Raw genomic sequence first — 20,572 nt, 5'->3', positions numbered from 1 at the left:
CGCCCCGCACAGTCCCCAGCCCCCGACCCTGCCCTAGGCCCGGCCAGCCACCCCGCAGCGCCCGGGGCCCGCGCTCACCGTTGGGTCAGAGCCGCTGCACGTGACGCGACCCCCGCCTCTTCCGAAGCTCGCGCCACGAGCCGGGACCATTCGGCGGCAGCTACGGCAGACACGCGTCCCCTCCCCCCGCCGGCGCGTATTACTTACGTCACCAAAGGGCGACAATGCTATCCCGGCTTCCTCCTCCGGGGGAGGGGAGGGTGCGACTAGCGTGCGCGTCTCCGGGGCTCGCCGGGCGCCGCCATGCCGAAAGTCAAGGCGGAGAAGCGGTGCCGGCAGCAGCGCCGTGAGGGCCCGGGCCCGGGCCCGGGTGAGTGCGCGCGCGGGCCCGGCGGGGAGAGCCGCAGGTCGCGTTCCCTAGGCCCGTTCGGGTGTGCGGGGAGCTGGCCCGGGGCGCGGCGGTGCCGCTCGGGGAAAAGGGACCCCAGAGCGGGGGGCGGCGGCAAAGGAGCCGAGGCTCCGAGTGCCGCGGGCGGAGACGGTCACTCGCTCCCTGTGGCGCTCTCCGCAGCCCCGCCGCCGGTAGGGAGGGTCCTGGCGGCCCTCAGGCAGGCTGGAGAGCCGGTCTCTGGGAGGCGCTGCTGTATTCTGCCCGTCTCGCCCGCGGCCTGCAGAATGGAGCTGAGCGCGGCCAGGCAAAGCCCGGCAGGAGCCTTCAGCCGTCTGGCGGCTGCGGTCTGCTCTCCTCGGTGGCCCCGTGTCCCTAGTGAAAGCTGATGAAGCCGCGGGCTCGGCTGTGGAGCCCTGGCCTGGCTAGTGCAGGCTCCGCTTGTCTTAAGATCTCCTTGGAACGTGCTTCTTCTGCAAGCGCTTTGGATGATGGCCTCCACTCCCGGCTTGTACTTGTACGCGGGCGAGCATGCTGTTGTCACTCCGGTTTTATTACTATGCCGCTGTGTAAAAAGACCAGGTCCCTATCCTAAAAGAGTTCCATCTAAATGCAATAGTGAAAAAAATAGTTGTGGTTTTAGGATCTCAGAAGTAGTGGTGATGTGTAATGTATTGCTTTAACCTGAGTACAGTGTCACCAATCATTTTCTTATTGTTTTACATTTGTTGTTCCCAGTATCACTAATGGTATTTGCAGCTACAGTGGTTGATACTGTGGGCTCCCCTGCTTCTGAAATGTCATTAATCCCAAGTGCCAGCGTTTACAATCCCAAGAAGAAAAGGAGTACTTGTGGCACCGTAGAGACTAACAAATTTATTTGAGCATAAGCTTTCGTGAGCTACATCGGATGCCATCTGATAAAGTGAGCTGTAGCTCACGAAAGCTTATGCTCAAATAAATTTCTTAGTCTCTACGGTGCCACAAGTACTCCTTTTCTTTTTGCGAATACAGACTAACACGGCTGCTACTCTGAAACCTACAATCACAAGGGCATTGTATGCTCCAAGGGGATAAGTGTAGTACGCACAGATCAATGGAAGGAGAGAGGCAGTGTGGTTAGAGTTAATGTCTTAGAATATGACACCTGGAATTGGCCATTGTCAGGAGACAGGATCCTGGGCTTGATGGATTGTGGACTTGACCCAATATGGCTGTTCTTATGTTTACACTACAGAGGCACAATTGTGGCATTGCAGCTGTAGCACTGTAGTTTAGGTGCTTCCTACACTGTGGGAAGGGGTTTTTCAGTCAGTGTGGGTAATTCATCTCTTTGAGAGGCAGCAACTTTCTGTCATCCTACCTTTGTCTACAGTGGGATTAGGTCAACCTGTCACATAGGGCATGAGATATTTCAGAGCCCTGAGCCAAGTAGCTCAGGTGTAGGTGTAGACCAGGTGTTAGACTGGTAAAGTGGTCTAGTTACAGTAAAAGAATGTAAATCACTGCTTTAGAAGTATAAAATTTAGTTTGCTATACCAAAATAGCTGTGTTGTTTTTAATGATAGTGATATACCTTATTTTAGGTATCCTGTTCAATACTGGAATTGGGCAGCACATCCTGAAAAATCCCCTCATTGTTAACAACATTATAGAGAAGGTTGGTAATAACTGGACCTAACTAATTAAAATAGCTGTCATAAGAGTTGCACTCAAATGTTCTCTCTCATAAAATCTTTTAAGGCAAATGCTTGTAAACAATTTACAACACTACTTAAAATTGGATACTCTGTAAGTCTGAGGTGCTTAATCCCCTCCGGCCTCTTGAAAGGTATGGGAAATGCTAATTCAAGATGTGCATTTGGTGAAAGATTTTCTAAGTGCTTTCTCTTTTCCTTCAGAATGGCCGTGGGTAAAATCATGGCCCCATTGAAGTCAGTGGCAAAGCTCCCATTGTCTTAAGTGGAGCCAAGGTTACACGCAGGGTTTTGTGTGCACACAGAGATGTGATTACCTAATGGCTACGTTTTCAAAAGGTTGCATGTAATTAAAAGTGAAACTGTTGGGCAATTTTGCTTTTGCCTTGAAAACAAGTTCTCCAAATTTGTTAACCATATACAGGATTAGCTCTACTAAAGTCTGCACATAGAATTCCTTAGTTAAGATTACTTTGCAATATTTTTTTTTTTGTATTGGTTTCCTACAATCTCATTTGGTCTTAGGCTGCCTTACGGCCCACAGATGTTGTCCTTGAAGTAGGACCTGGAACTGGTAACCTGACAGTAAAAATGCTAGAGAAAGTTAAAAAGGTAAGAATGAGTTAGGAAAAATTCATCTTGATTTTTCGCTGAACAAACTGCTACTTAGTAGATGAACAAATGAAAAGGTGTCCAACTGCTCCAATCAAATGGGGGAAGGGGGGGAATAATGTATGTATTCCCTTCTGGGTGTTCATATCCTTCTCTCTGTACAACTCCATTGATAGAGTAACAGTGGTGCCTCTAAAGTGAAGTTAAGAATATTGACAATTGGATACGCAGTGTAATTGTAATTGACTGCATTAACATTTGTGTGGATCTTTACCATTTTTACAAGGCATTCAACTACATTTAGGTAAAGAATTGTGCTTTACATGTGTAATTCTCTTCAATGGTCTTGTTATCCTTCTGAAATTTTAATACAGTCTGATTTTTGTGATAGAAAATGTGCATATCCTAATGTAAGGTATTTTTTTTAAATGTAACAAAAGCTATTCTGACTCTGAGATAATAGCAAGAAGTCTATTCATAGTTCTGTTTTAGTTAAAGTTGCAAATATAACTCTTTGTTTTCAGGTAATTGCTTGTGAACTTGACACACGACTTCTGAGTGAACTTCAGAAGAGAGTCCAGGGCACGTAAGTACTAACACTGGAAATAGCTCCACTGCATTTTAGGGATCTGACCTCTTTAGACATGTGTGTTTCTAAGGTAATAACAGTGCGTTTTCCCACCCCTAGATGCCTAGCAAATAAACTAGAAATAAAGGTTGGAGATGTGTTGAAAACTGACTTACCATTCTTTGATACGTGTGTGGCTAACTTGCCTTATCAGGTAGGGGCAAAGCAATTGCAGTGGAATAACAGTTTACATGAATTTTTGATGGTACTTGCTCAGAGAGGACATACTAACAGTGTTACTCTTTCCCTAGATTTCTTCACCTTTTGTTTTCAAGCTGTTGCTGCATAGACCTTTTTTCAGGTATGTAGATGAGACTCTCTGGATTGCCTAATGCAAAACAAAGACTAATTTCACAAAATATCTGATTTGGGATTATTGTTAAAGATATCAGCACAGAAAACCACTAGTCAGGAACTCTCCTCAGCATAGTACTCCCAGTGGCCATTGCCAGTGCCAAAGTGTTAAACACCTAGGAAGAATTTGAGACTTGGCATAACCAAGTGCAGCTCCCACTAAAATAAATAGGAGTTTGCTCCTGCTTACTCTAGAAAGGACGACCTCAGGCCTAAGCAGGGTGTCTTAAGAGTTATGGAGAAGTAGAGCAGATTTGGACTGGGGGGGTTGTGGGGTTTCTCCAGGGAAATCAAAGCAACTGTATGTTTAATATATGGTTGCGTAGCTTGCTTAAGTGCTCTTGCTGATAGTTTAACTTGTTGGCGGTTAGCCGTGATACCATGAACTCGAGTGCTGCTATTGTGGATGCCATTGACTGGATTTGAAGGACTAGTAGGGGTATCTATTTTTACTGTTTGCTTTTTTTTTTTTTTTTTTTTTTTTTTAAATTATATAAGTTGTTCTCATTTGGCAGTTCTGCAGATTCAGACTTCTTGCTACAGTACTAATCAGTGACATTAGGTACCAGTATGCCTATTAGCAGTCAGGAAACTTGTCACGTACAATGCAAGATTGGTGATCAGCACTTCTTTAACTTAGTGAATTACCAAAAAGCAATTAAAATCAGTGGAGGCTGTTAATTTTACTATTTTAACAAATTTTACTCAGGAAAGTTCATTTCAGAAGAAACCTGTGGCTTTCAGAGGTCCAGAATGAGAGGTATAAGCAGGTGGAATTATTTTACATAGGTCATACATGTAAGACTGAGACAAAATTTTCTTAATTTCCTTCTAACCACTAGGTACAAATAGCCAAGTTCAGACCGAGGGTAAGGAGGTGCTATAGTGGGTTTGCTATAGTTGTGCCTAACTTGCATCAGGGCTGAGGCTCTCTAATATGAGTGTCTTGCATAATCACAGGTTTCATGAAGTGAGCTGTAGCTCACGAAAGCTTATGCTCTAATAAATTTGTTAGTCTCTAAGGTGCCACAAGTACTCCTTTTCTTAATATGAGTGTGTGACGCATCTCTATGCTTGCCTTTAAAATAAAAAGCCAATAATCTACAAGTAATAGAGCTTCTAGGAATAAATTATTTGCAATATAGCACTCATGTTTTCATTTCTTTTTTTCTCAGGTGTGCAATACTTATGTTTCAGAGAGAATTTGCTCTTCGTTTGGTTGCAAAACCAGGAAATAAACTATACTGTAGACTTTCAATTAACACTCAGTTATTAGCCCGTGTGGATCATCTAATGAAAGTAAGTGAAACTACATCTATAACCAATGTAGGAATGTATGTCAGAGTGAGGAGTCTTTCTCAAGTATGTGAATATTTGCTTCCTGCCGTTTGAGATAGTTACCTAATTTTTAATGGTTAACAGGTTGGAAGGAATAATTTCAGGCCTCCACCAAAAGTTGAATCCAGTGTTGTCAGAATAGAGCCAAAGAACCCTCCACCACCTATTAATTTTCAGGTGAGATTCAAATACTTCAGACCATATCCAATAAAATAACTGAATAATAGTGCTGTTCAATGTTTTGTTCTGTATGCTCTTTCAAATGGTGGTGTAAAAGCAACACAATACAACTCGTGTAACTTGCATAAACAGTGTTAATGGATTTTTTCTAGACCGTTTAAATAGGCCTAACTCAATCATATCAAAAGACTAGACCAGTGGTTTTCAACCTTTTTTCATTTGTAGACTGCTAAAAAATTTCAAACGGAGGTGTGGACCCCCTTGAAAATCTTATACATGATCTGCGGACCACAGGTTGAAAATCACTGCAGTAGACATTCATTGACTCTCCATTGTACCTCTCCCTTTCTTGATCAGTCTCTCATCTGAGTATCTTTCCAACATTATCTGGATGCCCCAACAGCAGTTCAAACTCAACTTTCCTCAAAATCCTTGTTGCTTTCCTGGACACAGACCAGGATCGCTGTGGTTAGGTTTGTCTCAAACTGAAAGGTAAAAGCTCCTGGCTAGCAGGTGGTGGTGCTAATACCTAGCTCTTCTGTAGTGCTTTTCATCTATAGACCTTAAAGTGCTTAAAAGGCATTTATGGCTGTTGGCAGTATTTAATTGATCAAGAGCAAAGAAGAGTCCTTTAGGACTCAGAGACTATGTGCTCTTGCTGAAGATCAACGCTCCAGAGCAATATTACTCTAGACACTTGTGTAAAAAAGGGAAACACCTTAATATCATCACCGCAGTTTTGCCCAGGTTCAGCCAGATGTTCTTCAGCCATATGACTTGTAGCTATCTAGAGATCTGGGTGATTGTACAGTTAGCAGCTTTTGGTAATGTCTGCCTACCTTTGCCAGTGAAGTATTTAGCTTGTCAATTTGTACTATATTGTACAGAACTAAGCAGTGTTGTGCTATTACTAAGATTTACCTCTTTGTGCTGTCATGAAATTAATAGTAGATAGTCTGGCCTGGTTATTAACAGCTGTATACTGCTTCAGGCAAATGTTGTGCATTTTGTGTTTCAGGAATGGGATGGCCTAGTAAGGATAGCCTTTGTCAGGAAAAACAAGACACTTTCTGCAGCATTTAAGTAAGTTACTTCTATTAGAGGGTTTTTTCAAAGTTTAAGAGTTTATCGAATTGCTTGTTTCACCTACAAAAATACTAGCAATCCTCCAGTCTAGTTCTGTAGCAAGCCTTGCTTCAACCACCATATTAATCAGACCATTCAGATATCTCCATAGTGCAGGGTTGGACAGTTTACACTGTGGTCATGGAAATCTTATACAGTGAAACATTTACATGCCAATTAGGCAGCTGCCTTAAGAGATTATCCAATGTGTTCAGTACAGCTGTTGAATTTTTATTTTAAAAACCTCTGAACAGCCACTCAAGTCACAACTTTTTTTTTAAAAAAGCAGGTTTCAATGTAGTTAGACGTCTATATCAATGGTTGACTCGCTGTATTGACTCACTTTCAGATCAAGTGCGGTGCAGCAGCTGCTGGATCAGAATTATCGAATTCACTGTTCTATACATAACATTGTAAGTAGAATGTTTTTCGGTTTTAATGTGTTAAATGTAACATACAAGGTGAGCTAAGTGTGAAATTCAACAGAGGCAAGATGGTACAAAAATCTTTCATCCAGAAGTTAAAACCTAAGAGTACCCTTAGAATAACAGAATATCTAAAATAAACAGAATTCTAAGATCCTCTAAACTATAATGAAGGTTTACATGAAAATTTAGAAATGAAGGATATATCGAGATTCCATTGATGTCTCCGGGGTGTAATTTACTGTCCTCCCCTCGTGGCCCCAAGTAAGGGCTGCTCAGAGCTTGGCATAGTATAAAACCATTCACACTGCATCTATTTGAAAATATTTCTAGTGACTCATCTGCAGTGAGTTTGAGGTTGTTTACAAAAATCTAGAAACCAGGCATACACTGATCCTTTTTTTTTATTATTATTATTATTTATTTAACTTTTAATAAGATCTGATCCTAAGAAGAGAATGGTTAGTCAGGCTAATTTTCAGCTACAGCGATCTGTTATGTATAGAATTGTGCTTAACATCTAAAGTACACTTTTTTCAAAATATACAGTAGTTCCACGTTTTAATACTGACTAACGTGACATTCACTATGCTGTACAGTTCTTTAGTCTTCCTAACTTGCATGGTGCTGCATCAAAACTTCCAATTTGCTGTGGGGATGCACATTATTCAAAAATTTCTCTTAAGACTTTATGAACTTTTATTTGTGCATATGGAGCCAACCATTGATATAGAATAAACAGTTTTTTAATTAAGTAGAACCTAAGTAGTCTAGTCTAGAAAAATAACTGATCCACCTGGCCATGCCTTCGCGTACTATGCATATAGAGGTAGGCATAGTTCCTGCTTCTTTCTCAGGTGTATACATACCTCCCAACATTCAAAGTAGCTAATGTGGGTTGGGTACTGCCTCCAGGGATTGAGAGGACAGGTTGGGGGGATGGGGCAGATCCTGTCCCTTGCATGGGGTAGGGAGGGGAATTGCAGGGTGAGTGCAAAGCAGGTTGTTCTGCAGTGGCAGCTCCTGTTCTGCAGGGCTGGCTGGCCTCAAGTCCCTGCTCTGGGTACTGCGACCTGGACCCTGGCACATAAGTTGCAACATGGCTCAGGTTTAGCCCAGCTGGGCCAAATCTGAGCAAAGGGTGTTGCAACCCTGTGCACCAAGTTGCAATGCCACTCACTCAGATTTGCCACCCCCACCCCTGTCAGGGGCAAGACCATACCTGAGCAGTGTTGCAAACCTGGACAGCAGGGGCCAGGTCACAATGCCAGGAGCAGGGAGCCTAGTCCAGCCAGTCACATGGGGCAGGAGCTGCTTCAGCTGGGGGTTTGTGTATCAAAGCGGGACAGTACTGTAAAACCCAGGATTGTTGGACAGTCTGTGTATCTTGGTGAGAAAACAGCAACCTGAATTTTTTTTAAAGCATTTTTCATCTGGAATAGTCAGTCACCTTGATGTATAGCAAAGGTTGGGCATGGTGCTTAGATAACTGAAGACTTGTGGAATGCACAAGCTTTTAAAAATCATTAAATACTGAAGAAATAACTTACCTGTATTGCATCTTACATTGACAGGAAATACCAGAAGACTTCAAAATTGCAGAGAAAATACAGATGGTTCTAAAAAACACAGGTTTCTCTGAAAAACGAGCTCGTTCAATGGATATAGATGACTTCATTAGGTAAACTCATTCTCTCTGTGAATTTCCTTCATACTTCAAACACTGTTCTGTTCTAAAATTGCAGGGACATCTCTAGTATAAAACTAGCAGATTTGCATTGGGTTGGATTGGGGAAAAAGTAGCGATAGCCCAAACACCACCCACTTTTGATATGAGATGTCGAACTATTGACATGTTATAGATCCAGTGAGGAAATTACTGTAAATATAGGGAAAACTGTAGTAAGAGGTAGTCTTTAACTCTAGTAGTCTAGGATGATTTTAGGTCCAAGTTAATATATATGAAAACAATAGGGCTTCAGAACAGAAGACTGAGACTGTTGGAAACTTCTAGACTAACGGTAAGTAAAATTTGTGCTGTAGTTAGTTGAAAACTTACTCTAGACCAGGGGTTCTCAAACTTTCTTTCTGAGCCGCTATCCCTCCTTCCCTCCCCGCTCCCCTGCCAAATGCTATAAATACGCCTGGGGGTGGGGAGGTGGACTCAGGGCTCCAGGTCAGGGGGGATGCTTGGGCATGGAAATAGTTTTACTTCTCTTTTGGGGGGGGGGGGGGAGACAAGAGCTGATGGGGATCAAGCCAGCTCCGCACAGCGGGGTCCAAAGAGGGAATGCCATCTCCACCCACGGACTCAGTCAGGAGGCCACCCAGCCTGTCTGAACTGTTGAGGGACACAACCAAAAAATATAATTCAAAGTGGGGACTTAATTCAAAAAGCTTGAAAACCGCTCAGGGTTCAAGAAGGGAGTAGCTAAGGCTGGCGTGGGAAAACGTTTTGGCCTGAGGGCCTTATCAGGTTTCTGAAATTGTATGGAGGGACGGTTAGGGAAGACTGTGCCTCCCCAAGCAGCCAGGCATGGTCCAGCCCCTGCCCCCTATCTGACCCCCCTGCTTCTCGCCCCCTGACAGCCCCCCACCAAGACTCCTGCCCCATCCAACCTCACCTGTTCCCTGATGGCCCCCTGGGGACCCTTGCCCCTAACTGCCCCCTCTTCAACCCCCCTCTCCTTTCTGACTGCCCACCCCTAGGATCCCTGCCCCATCCACCCACCTGTCCCTTGACCTCCCCCCCACCACCCCGTCCAACCCCTCCTCTCCTTCCTGACTGTCCCCCAGGGACCCCTGCCCCCATTCAACTGCCCCAACCCCTGTCCACGACCCTGCCCAACTCCCCTGCCCTCTATCCAGCCTGCCCCCCTTACTGCGCTGCCTGGAGCACCGGTGGCTGGCAGTGCGGCTGCACCAAGAAAGGTAGCTGTGCCACGGGCACAGAGCACTGGGTCAGGCTGGGCTCTGCAGCCCTGCCGCCTAGAGCATCGCGCTGCAGGGAGGGGGGACAGCAGGGGAGGGGCTGGGGGCAAGCCTCCTGAGCCAGGAGCTCAGGAGGATGGTCCCAGGGGCTGTAGTTTGCCACCTCTGAGCTAAGGGCTGTGTGAAGTGAGGGGGTAGCTAGGGGCTGCATACGGACAGGGGGGGCTCCCAGCTTCAGGGGGAGGCACACTGGAGCTCCCAGCTTCAGCCCCCTTGCTGCTCCTGGCTTGTGGGCAGCGGGGGAGGTTTGCCAGCTTCACCCCTGCACTGCTCTCAGCTGGGGCAGAAGCGGTGCTGCCAGCAGGCTGGGGGCACCGGGTTTCAGTTGTGGGCCTCTGCAGCTTCCCTGAAAGGGCTCACGGACTCCCAGACCCCTGATTGAGAACCGCTGCCCTAGACTCCAGTGATCTGAGTCTTTTGTGAGGGGCATTATTTATATATCCTTAAACACATTTTTACTACACATGATGATGCCACATACAGGCTGAGGGCAACAAAGCAACACACATTTGAATCAAATTTCTGTTGAAAAGGAGCTTGGCAGTTGGATTACATAAGGCTGGGAGAAGTAGTTTATCACCACAGATGAAGATCCTGATCCCTTGGTATGAAGAAACAGATTATATGGATTAAACTGCTGTTTACGGCATTCTGGAGTACCTAAATCTCATTCCATAAATTGCATTATATGACTGACAAGTTCCCTGAAGTCTTATACATCTCTCCCTTAGAGTTTCTAGCAGCATTAGGCATACTATAGCACTCAAACCGCAGCTGTTATATTAATGACCATGTGTTCTCTTGTTGCTTGTCATCAAATTAGGCAGTAGAAATCCCATCTCTTAATGTGTAGCTTCAGAATATTTTAGACACATTTACTCAAATAAAGAAAAGGAGTACTTGTGGCACCTTAGAGACTAACAAATTTATTAGAGCATAAGCTTTCGTGAGCTACAGCTCACTTCATCGGATGCATCCGATGAAGTGAGCTGTAGCTCACGAAAGCTTATGCTCTAATAAATTTGTTAGTCTCTAAGGTGCCACAAGTACTCCTTTTCTTTTTGCGAATACAGACTAACACGGCTGCTACTCTGAAACCTGTGATTTACTCAAATGTAACACAATATGTTAAAGAAATGGCCTAGAGCACTTAAGTAAAAGGAAGTACTTGTTTTGGAAATGTGGCCAGCTAATCAGGCATTGAGCTCTTGACTCAGGTGGAGAGGAGCTACACCCAAAAGCGTAGGTTCCTAGGGGCATTAGTCTGCTATAACTAATCACAACTTCTTGGCAGAAGTGACTCAACATGTCTTGCTGCTGCGACCAGCTAAATCAACTGCTGTTCTTTGGCTAGTAAAGGTTAAACTGAGTGGTAGACAAGGTTGCACTAGCATTACATCTGTCCTGAACTTTCAAAGTTGAGTGCACCCTACTCGTCCTTACTGCAAACCTATTAACAGCTCCTTGCTGTAATGACTGGAACAGAAAGCAGTATTAAGACTTTTCTCTCTTATCTACTCCCTTCATCGTGGTAGTTTTTGAAGTAAGTGTTACTGTGTGAAGTACAAATTCATGTAAGCTGACCATTTTAATTTTTCAGAGTGCTGCATGGCTTCAATTCAGAAGGCATCCATTTTTCATAAATGGCTGAACAAGGAGCATTTTACATTCTCGGGGAAGAAGTGAAAGGAGACATGGACCAAGGTGTTCATAGAAGAACTCATGTTGAGAGCAATCACCAGCATACAACGTACATCTGGCTGTTTTGCAAAAACTGCTCAGAAGTATTTGTTTGAAGACAGTAGCTGTAAAGGTGCTGTGTTGCATTTTAAAATTGTAACTGTCAAGACTGAAGCTATGTACCTTTTTTTCCTCATCAGAGCACCTTTTAAATGTACCCTATGACCCCAAATTAAACCCTTCCCTCCATGACTTTGCACCTTTTCCTGCCATTACAACAGTAAGACCTCTGTCTGTTTGGCCACCACAGAACTATTTGTAGACTGGTGGCATGATGCCCATTCGTGGAAGTTTAGAATAAATTAACTTTTAAAAAAAAAATGAAGCATGCATCTCTTTAACCTTTCCTTTCTGGTAGCTACCACTGGCCCTGGACTATTAGAGAAATTGCTGCTACAATGAGCAGATCACCACTGTATATGTTCTAGATGTTGGGGCAGTTAAACTTTTGTCATCAGGTTGCACAGCCAAGGTGCCCAAGAAAACGATAGGTTTTAAAAAAGAACAGTTCTTTTGCCTAGTACAGACCTCTTAAACATCCAAGCTTGTTTTCAGCTGCAGTTACATCTGTTACTCCTAGACCCTGAATTGCATTTAGAGGCAGCTAAGAATATGATACTACCATTTTCACACAAAAATCTTCAGTAACAATGCAGTTTGACTGAAACATTATATGGTGCCTTTAAACTTTCTTAAACTGCCTTAACCATACTGTACACTTAGGGATTCCATCTGTTATAGACCTCAAAGTGCTTTATAGGGCTGGCATAAGCAGTATTATTTCATTTCACAGACTTTAACTGAGGAGCACAGGTTAAATGTCAGTGGCAGAGCAGGGCACAGAGATCACCCCTGTCCCTACCTCTCTTACACAAATAACCCTAAAATGTGCATTAACTGCAGTAGCTTTTCACTAAAAACTGCATACATTAGACTATAACCAGTGTACATCTAGTCTCAATAGCGATCCATATACTTAAATTTATCTCAAACTGTGGGCAGTTGTACAGTACTGAAGAGTGCTATATCAGAGATTATTACCAGATTACTGCTCCAGGCAAGCAGGAGGGGCTGTTTCTTGCATGATTTTCCCCCTTAAATCTCCCTTTAATTTCTTAACATTGAATATAAGCTAGCTGCATTATTCTATTTTTGTTAATGAAACTTACAAAATGTTCCAAAAATATTTTAATATTCTTGGTATTGTAGGAGCTGGGCACATTTCCTAGTTCTAAACTGAGTCTTTGCTCATAATCTGAATTATGAGTTAAGAACTACAGGGTCACACCATTAAGTAACAGTTAAAGACAAAGTAAATGCACTTGTGCAAATTGCCTATGCTTAGAGGAGTGGTAGGTAAAGCTAGATCAGCCTAGGAACACTGAAAATGCAACAGTTGGAGCTCTTCAGGCCTGGAACAGCATCTTCCAAGGAACAAGCATGTCACTCTATCATAAGGTTCAAAAAGCAAACATTGCTTTGAAGTCTAGACAAGAGAGCTTCTATTCACCTTAGGCTAGCATGACAGCCCTCTTCTCCCAGCATGCAAAAAATAAGTTGCCCCTTAAGAAGCAATCTATACAGAACTAGCAAAGCCTAGCTTGACCAACCAATCTGTAGCCCAGGGGTGGGCAAACTTTTTGTCCTGAGGGCTACATCACTGTATGGAGGGCCAGGTAGGGAAGGCTGTGCCTCCCCGAACAGCCTGGCTCCAGCCCCCTATCTGACCCCTCCAACCCCCCACTGCTCCTTGTCCGCTGACTGCTCCAACTCCTATCCAAACCCCCGGCCCCTGGGACTCCCATGCCTATACACCCCTCCTGTTCCCTGACTGACCCCAGCACCCCCAGCCACTTACCTAAACCCCCCACCCCCTTACCATGCTATTCAGAGCAGCAGGAGCTTGCAGCCTGGCCAGAGCCAGCCACACTGTCCTGGGAGGAGCAGCAGGCCAGAGCACTGGTGGTGCGGTAGGCTGAGGCTGCGGGGGAAGGGCCAGGAGCTCAAGGGCCAGGCAGGACAGTCCTGGGGGCTGTAGTTTGCCCACCTCTGCTGTAGCCCGTAGCTGACTGGAGCAGCAGCACTGGTCCCATTTTAGGGCAGGGGTGTTAGTAAAATTAAGGTTTTATCATACACACTTTGAGAGGATTTAAACTCTATTCTCTAACTTCCCTCAGTACAAGCTGAGACAGCCAACCTTAATTGGTGTGGTATCCTACTCTTTTAAAACCTCAAATCAGCAAGAGTCCTGATTTCCTACTATAAACATCCACTTGCCCTAAGTGTAAGAGTTCATCACCCACTGGAGAATATGTTTGCCACATAAAGATATCACTGGCTGTCCATTATAGCAGAATGTTCCGAAGAAGCTACTCTCCCTATTTTCTTTTAAAGGAGAAATACATACGTGATCATACTTCTTTCCTTTCCATTATTAACCCACATGAGTCCTTTTGTGATGCGAGGCTAGTGTAGGAGACAAGAACTAGTCAGTGAACAATACTGAAAACATTTAAAAAGAATCTCGCATCAGCAGTGATGAAAGTAAAGTAAAATATATTTGACAGGGGAGTTATTTTAAAAATTGGACATGGATAGAAGCAGGCATATTATATAAATACAACAGATTCATATTTAAACTAGCTGCACAGTTTCTCATGAAACTTACAGCTATCTGAATAGCATCTACCGTTCTTAATTTGCAGTTTGATGCAAAATCCAAAATGAATCACATTTAGATTATACTTTTCAGAGGATCTTAAAGCACTTTATGTATCACAAGACTCTTTACAGGTAGACAAAAGAAAGGTTAAAACAACGAGGAGTCTTTGTGGCACCTTAGAGACTAAACAAATTCATTTGGGCATAAGCTTTCATGGGCTAGAACCAACTTCATCAGATGCATGGAATGGAAAATACAGGAGCAGGTATATTATATTATATATAGTACATAAAAAGATGAGAGTAGCCTTATCAAGTTGGGGGTCAGTCTAATGAGACAATTCAATTAATAGTAGAATACCAAGGGAGGAAAAATGACTTTTGTAGTGGTAATGAGTCATTACAAAAACTAATTTCTCCATACTGTTACTCACACCTTCTTGTGAACTGTTTGAAATGGGCCACAAGGACTCCTCATTGTTTTTGCTGATTCAGACTAACACGGCTACCACTGTGAAAAAAGAAAGGTTGTGACTTGCTAAAGGAACGCCACCCATGGTATCTTGGCTTCTTGTATATAAATCCTCTACATAATATGGCTCAAGCCTCAAGGAAAAGTGAGATTTAGACTTATCAATTCAGATCATTTTAATGAAAGCTTTTGATTTAAGAAGCAGGGAATGTTTTTAACTTGCATCATCAGTTACTATGAACAGAAACATTTTAGCTAGTTTTACTTAGTTATCTAATAAAATTTCCTCTTAATTTCTGATGGATTGTATTCTTAGATGAATGCAGTGAAAGATCAGTACATTTTGATATAGCTGTTTAAGGACTGAAGTCAGTGAAACCCAATACCAGCCTATACAGGATGGTTATTACAATAAAAAACAAACACCCATTCTAGCACCATGTGCCTTTTAAGTATGATTTTTAAAAAAAATCATATACATCTAATTTCAGTAGATATGATCACAAAGTAAATTCCTTCCCAAAGCAAATGTGAGTTACATAGAAGTAAATTCTCATCTCTAATTGATGTTTCATTGTTTAATTTATTAAACACATTGTGTAAAATCTACATTGCTTTTTCAGCTTTCATGTTTACAGATAGGAGCTTTTTACCATGATGCAACAAGGGTCTCCCGTAGCCTACCTTCCTATGGGAGTTACAAACATTAAATACTGAGAATCTCTGGCTCATTTAGCTCTCTTTTCATTGCCTTCCCTTTATTTCCTTTCAGTCCCAGCATAAATGGGATTGTGTTCCAAAAACCAAGTTTAAAACCATTCCTAGGGTCTGATGATATTAACTCCTGGAATCTGTCCTGGAAACAGGGAGAACTCTGAGAGGGCTACGGTTGTTTGACAAAAAGTTCTTACATAAAAGGTTTTGTTTTTTTTTCTTTTCGACACTGACTTGCAAAAATAACTCAAGTGCCACCACCTAAAAAGTGCTGGACGTGTATGGTGCTATTTGTGAGACTTCAGGTACCTGTGGGATTTGTATAGCATTATGTAGAGTTTGTGCAGCCTATTATGCAAATCCCAAATGATAAAGCTTCACCCCACTTTTCAGCTGCTGGCACTGTACAAAGGGAAAAATATGCATTAGCTACTTTCTTTAAAGCAACAGTACTACTCCATACAAACTATCTGCAAACTACGGTTAATGCACATGTAAGTTCTCATGCATCAGAAGCCAAATTTTTAATAGTATGTGAAAAGGTGTTTTGTTTATGCTATTCACTGGATCCCTGAACTTTTATAGTCCTCCTACCCATACATAGAGATCAGATTGCACCTTTATTCTAGACAGCATTTATCACACTTATACACATACTGTATCTCTGTATTATTCTAACATACAGCTCTCCTCCATGTTAACCTTTTATTATACATCAACTAATTTATATTGTTCTTTACAAAGAAAATGTTAGCATTATATAACCATTTTTTATGGTAGTCAAATAAATCATGATTCCCAGATTTCTACAAGGATGGAATGTCCAGCTGTTTGGCCACTCTAACAGCTCTTTTAGTTCCTGTTCAATGATATGGTACATCCTGTGAAATGAACAAGTCACCAAAAAAAAAAAAAAAACCCTCACACACTTTAAAGATGTACACACAATAAAAGTAACTTACATTGACAAATAAGGAATGTCATTTATTAAGGCTGTGCTTCAGAAAGGACATTTAGGGTCAAGTCGCCTTCATCAAGGCACAGAATGGGAAGAGGTTAGCACAGCTGTCTCTAGAAGAGAAGTTATATACAATCACTGATGAGGTGTGCATGCACGCAAACACAATTTAAAACTGCACAGCTGGTCTTTGAAACAAAATTGAACATAGTTAAAAGGAAATAGTGAAGTTTTTAAAGTCCACAGTTTTACTTCATTATTAAAAAAAATGGCAAAATTTCCAAAACATAAAATTCACAATTTGAATAAATGAAACATTTTAAACAAAGTGCTTCACAGCTCTGAATCCTGCATGGTTGTGCTGTGCTGTCTGGTCTAGAAGCATTCTGAAGACATCATTGAAGTGTTTCACACAAAAAACTGAAAACGTCATTCAGGTGAAGGAGAAACTGGACATTTCCACAGACACTTCAAAAGTTTTTACGCTTTCAAGTAGTTGAGTTCTTACAGCCACCGTCTCATAACAACTGTACGTTACAGCAGTAAGGGTTCGGGGGATCCATTAGCAGCAGAGGCCCATTTCAAAGGGCACGTGGTCTCTTCGGATTGATCTGTTTACTGGCCTGTTCCTCCTCTTGTAGAGCTGCCCGGAAAGATTTCACTTTATCTTTATAAAAAAAAAAAAAAAAAGAAAGAAAGAAAGAAAGAAATGCCACTGTGCTCATGTTCAGTGGGTGTTTTGTAGATAAGTCTTGAGGTTGCAAGTATTTCACCAGCAAAGAGCACAAGGTTGTAGCATTCCTCCACACATGTGAGCAGAGGCTACAGACAACAAGGAGCCAGGGAAGATAATGGACATGTTTGACTAAGCTCAAGTGTAATATTCCTATATCAACAAGTTTCTTAGCTATCTTCTCCCCTCTTAGGCCTTACTCCTGTTTCTAGGAAACTTCACAGTAGCACATTCAATGCAGAGTATGCTTCCCATGCACTCCCTGTCCCCCTTATCATTTATACACACCTATACGCACCAAATCTCCAACTGAGCTGCGCAGGATTACACCGCTAGCATGTTTCTACATATTAATGCAACTTCCAGTGCTGACTTTAAAATCTCTAGAATTGGATTTGAAACCATTCTTTATACTGACATGACTGATTTAAACATCTAAATGCAAACAATGCCTTCCAGAATCCACTGTTTTCCTGTAACATAGGAACTGACTTTTGTGACTACAGTTACACAAGAAATGGAAAATTCCTCCATATTTATTTATTTTGCTGCAAAGCTCCAGAGAATTAAAGAATACTGAGAAAGGGGCTGGAAGAGAAGGGTATCTACAGGTAATTCTGTCACTATCTTCCTTTTTGCAGCCTGCAACACAATAATCCAGTTAGTTACACAGCTCCATCTCCCAAGAAACAAGGAGATAAGACTGTCAAGTTGGGACCAGTATAGAGAAACTAGTTCCCAAATCTCTGAGCAATAAACAAGAGTTGGAATACTCATCACCATGACCAATACTCTCCAAGGGGGGGAATGGGAGAAGTACAAACAATCACTGGCAATAATTTCGTTTTCCCTCTCTTTTTCCCCACCCTACAAAGAATTTATAGACAGCAAGTGTACCAGTCAGTATGAATAGAGGCAAGTGTTTATTCTAAATAGCTATGCTTACAGCACCTTATTTCAAAGGCAGCCTGTAATGATTTTGAAAGAGAGTGGAGTTGCCCAAATTGCTGTTTTACCATAGCCACTGCCAACGTCTACCAACTTCTCTTCCTCAGAGGAAGCAATCCTCTAGCTGATGGGCTCACAGGCGGCACAAGGAAAGTATAATATTCTTTTGACAGATCCATTTGAGTTACTTAACCCAACATACAGTTGCATTAAATATATAACTCGTGGGACACATACAATAAACGCATTCATGTGGCCTGCAGGACATATTCAGATTGCAGTGCAAAATCTAAAACTTTTTTCATTTTTTAGAGGAACTTCCCAACATTATGGTTTCAAAGACACCCAATATATCCAAAACCAATTCACCCTCATTACTCTCACTGGAGTAAGCAATCATGCTGTGAGCAGTGGCTCTAGATTAGATACAGTTTGAAGAGACAAGCAAGGGCACTGAGAAGAATCTGCATTCTGATGCGATTGAAAGAGAGGTTGAAAACAAGCTACAGAGATGAAGGCTTCTGAGCTGAGGACATATTGGTAAGCAAGAACTGTTCATAACTGGACCCAGAGCTAAACTCTGGTGGGCAGACCTAAAAGGGTGACAATTGAAGAGAAGCAGTCTCCCCAGCCTCTGTTACGCAGCTGGGAAATAAAGCAGCAGTTGGGAGTTAACTGGCAGACTATTTATTTCTCTCTGCCTTATTTTCCCTTTTCCTGCAATTCCATTGAGATGGTTTCCTTCCTTTGTTGTTTTGGATGGCCTAGGACAGAGAGATAGACAGAGAAAAAAACTGGAGGACTGAGCCTGGGTTCCATACTTCCGGGATCCAGGGGGTCAAAGTGAAGAATTTTTCCTCTATACTGGTACAGACAGATTATTTGCTTCCTTGATCCAGTGTAATAGAGCTATAGTGTTCTCTGTATTGAATATGGGTTGTAGGACGGAGGAAGAGAAAATTCATAACAATGTGCAATTATAGCTCATTATTGTTAGTTAGTTAGTCCTTTTGATGTATAAGAACCCACAGCTAGTAATGCACACATAAATAGGGGTCTACTTAAATCATGGAGAAATCACACATTTTTCACGGGTTGGTCATGGCATACATAGCAAGTTTCACAGATGTGTAACATATCTGTTAAATTTGCTATTTATGTCCTGTCCAACAAATGAAAAATGTATGATTCCTCCACAGGATTTCTCAAACTGGGGGACCCAACCCAAAAAAAAGAGTGCGACATTACACTCCATATTCTTTATGAAAATATGCTTATGATATGGATGTGACATAACTGAGATATACTTTATGCAAGATGCCTCATGTAAAATATCATTAGAAAGGTTATGATTTACTGAATGTGATTCTCCAATTTGTATGCATGTATCATTTCTGTATCTAAAGTTAGGAATATGAACTATGTAACAATTACAGCTGGAATACACCCACCAGACAACAGGCCATCAAATATGATGGGCCATCAGGAAGAAACAATGAGACTGTGAAGATTCTAATCTCTCTCCTTCCTGGGAGGCACCTGGAACTAGCTGTGACACTACTAGGTCAGGTGGTTCTGCCACCAGGTACTAAACACCACCTTGGACTTCTAGTAATTTTCCACTCACAGGAAGAGAAGGTCAAGTTTGGGAAACAAAAGGCTTCCCGCCTTATGTAAATTGTATTTAAGGCTGGGAGGGAAGGCATTCCAGACTCTCCTTCATGGCCTACCCAAGGAGGAGGACTGCTGTAAGAACCTGAACGGACAAAAGAGACTAACCAGAAGGGAAAGGCAGGGGTGAGTCCAGACTGAGACAGGGGTCCAGTCTGTAAGAAGAAATAACTAGAACTCTGACATACAGAAACTCTGCATGCTGCCTAATTCAACATTTAGGGTGAGAAATTATTTTTTGTAACCTGTTTCTTTAGTGAATCAAACTTAGTTTGCGTGTTTTGTTTTATTTGCTCAGTAATCCGCTTTGTTCTGTTTGCTACCCCTTTAACCACTTAAAATCTGTCTTTTAGAGTTAATAAATTTTGTTTTCTTTATATTAAACCCAGTTTCAATAATTTCTAACTGGGGGCAAAAGAGGGGGGGAATGCAGTTGTGCATATCTTCCTCCACATTGAGGGAGGGGGTGAATTTATCAGCTTACATTGTATACATTTCTCTACAGCACAAGACAATGTATCTTTGGGTCTGCACTCCAAGGGAGGTGGACACCTGAGTGCTGCGGTAAATCCCTTAAGAGGAGTCTTCCCAGAACCCTATGTCCGTGTCTTTCTGCAGCTGTGCGTGGCTCTGCCTGTGTGTATGTATGCTAGAGGAGGTTTAAGAGCCTGGCTCAGCAAGACAGTTAAAGGGGGCCTATGCTGGCAGAACAAGCGGGCTCAGTGGTATCTCAGCACATCAGGTGGCATCTTGAAGGGGGGCAACCCATCACAGGGAGTTGCAAGCTTATTACGGGGTCGCAGTATTGCCACCCTTACTTCTCTGCTGCTGCTGACGGCGGCACTGTCTTCAAAGATAGGGACCTGGCCAGAAGCTCTCACTTTCCACTCTGCCTTCAGAGCTGGGTGACCAGAAGCCACTGTCCGTGATGTGATTT

General features: G+C 42.5%; 3 protein-coding genes across 18 annotated transcripts in view; 1 reads left to right on the top strand and 2 right to left on the bottom strand.

Moving 5' to 3' along the window:
- Positions 1–208, bottom strand: part of IPO11 (importin 11) — a 277,976-nt gene extending 277,768 nt beyond the window's left edge. For 2 of the 3 annotated variants that reach the window (XM_043515249.1, XM_038401363.2), the window contains exon 1: positions 79–191. The gene's annotated coding sequence lies outside the window, so the exon portion shown is untranslated. Of the gene's footprint in view, positions 1–78 lie in introns of all 3 variants that reach the window. The other variant, XM_038401357.2, reaches the window with a different exon arrangement.
- Positions 204–20,016, top strand: DIMT1 (DIM1 rRNA methyltransferase and ribosome maturation factor). 9 transcript variants are annotated; one of them, XM_043515257.1, is made up of 13 exons: positions 214–370; positions 1,975–2,048; positions 2,611–2,697; positions 3,222–3,283; positions 3,386–3,479; positions 3,577–3,626; positions 4,855–4,978; positions 5,102–5,194; positions 6,216–6,280; positions 6,672–6,735; positions 8,322–8,428; positions 10,915–10,980; positions 11,339–12,110. In XM_043515257.1, the coding sequence occupies exons 1-12, from the start codon at positions 304–306 to the stop codon at positions 10,940–10,942; spliced, it is 915 nt and encodes a 304-aa protein (XP_043371192.1). In that variant the 5' UTR covers positions 214–303; the 3' UTR covers positions 10,943–10,980; positions 11,339–12,110. The 9 variants fall into 9 exon arrangements, 6 of the variants coding, with proteins under 6 accessions (XP_043371193.1, XP_043371190.1, XP_043371191.1 ...); XM_043515255.1 differs by lacking the exons at positions 10,915–10,980; positions 11,339–12,110 and adding an exon at positions 18,277–20,016 and having other exon boundaries at positions 209–370; XM_043515256.1 differs by lacking the exons at positions 10,915–10,980; positions 11,339–12,110 and adding an exon at positions 18,277–20,016 and having other exon boundaries at positions 212–364.
- Positions 15,175–20,572, bottom strand: part of KIF2A (kinesin family member 2A) — a 103,482-nt gene continuing 98,084 nt past the window's right edge. For all 6 annotated transcript variants that reach the window (XM_038402347.2, XM_038402348.2, XM_038402349.2 and 3 more), the window contains one exon: positions 15,175–16,950. In XM_038402347.2, the coding sequence (XP_038258275.1) occupies positions 16,865–16,950 (86 nt within the window). In that variant the 3' untranslated portion in view covers positions 15,175–16,864. The remainder of the gene's footprint in view (positions 16,951–20,572) is intronic.

Source organism: Dermochelys coriacea, chromosome 5, assembly GCF_009764565.3.
Source record: "Dermochelys coriacea isolate rDerCor1 chromosome 5, rDerCor1.pri.v4, whole genome shotgun sequence".
Lineage (NCBI taxonomy): Eukaryota > Metazoa > Chordata > Testudines > Dermochelyidae > Dermochelys > Dermochelys coriacea.
Note: the sequence above shows the minus strand (reverse complement) of the source record. Positions and strands in the feature narration are given on the sequence as shown.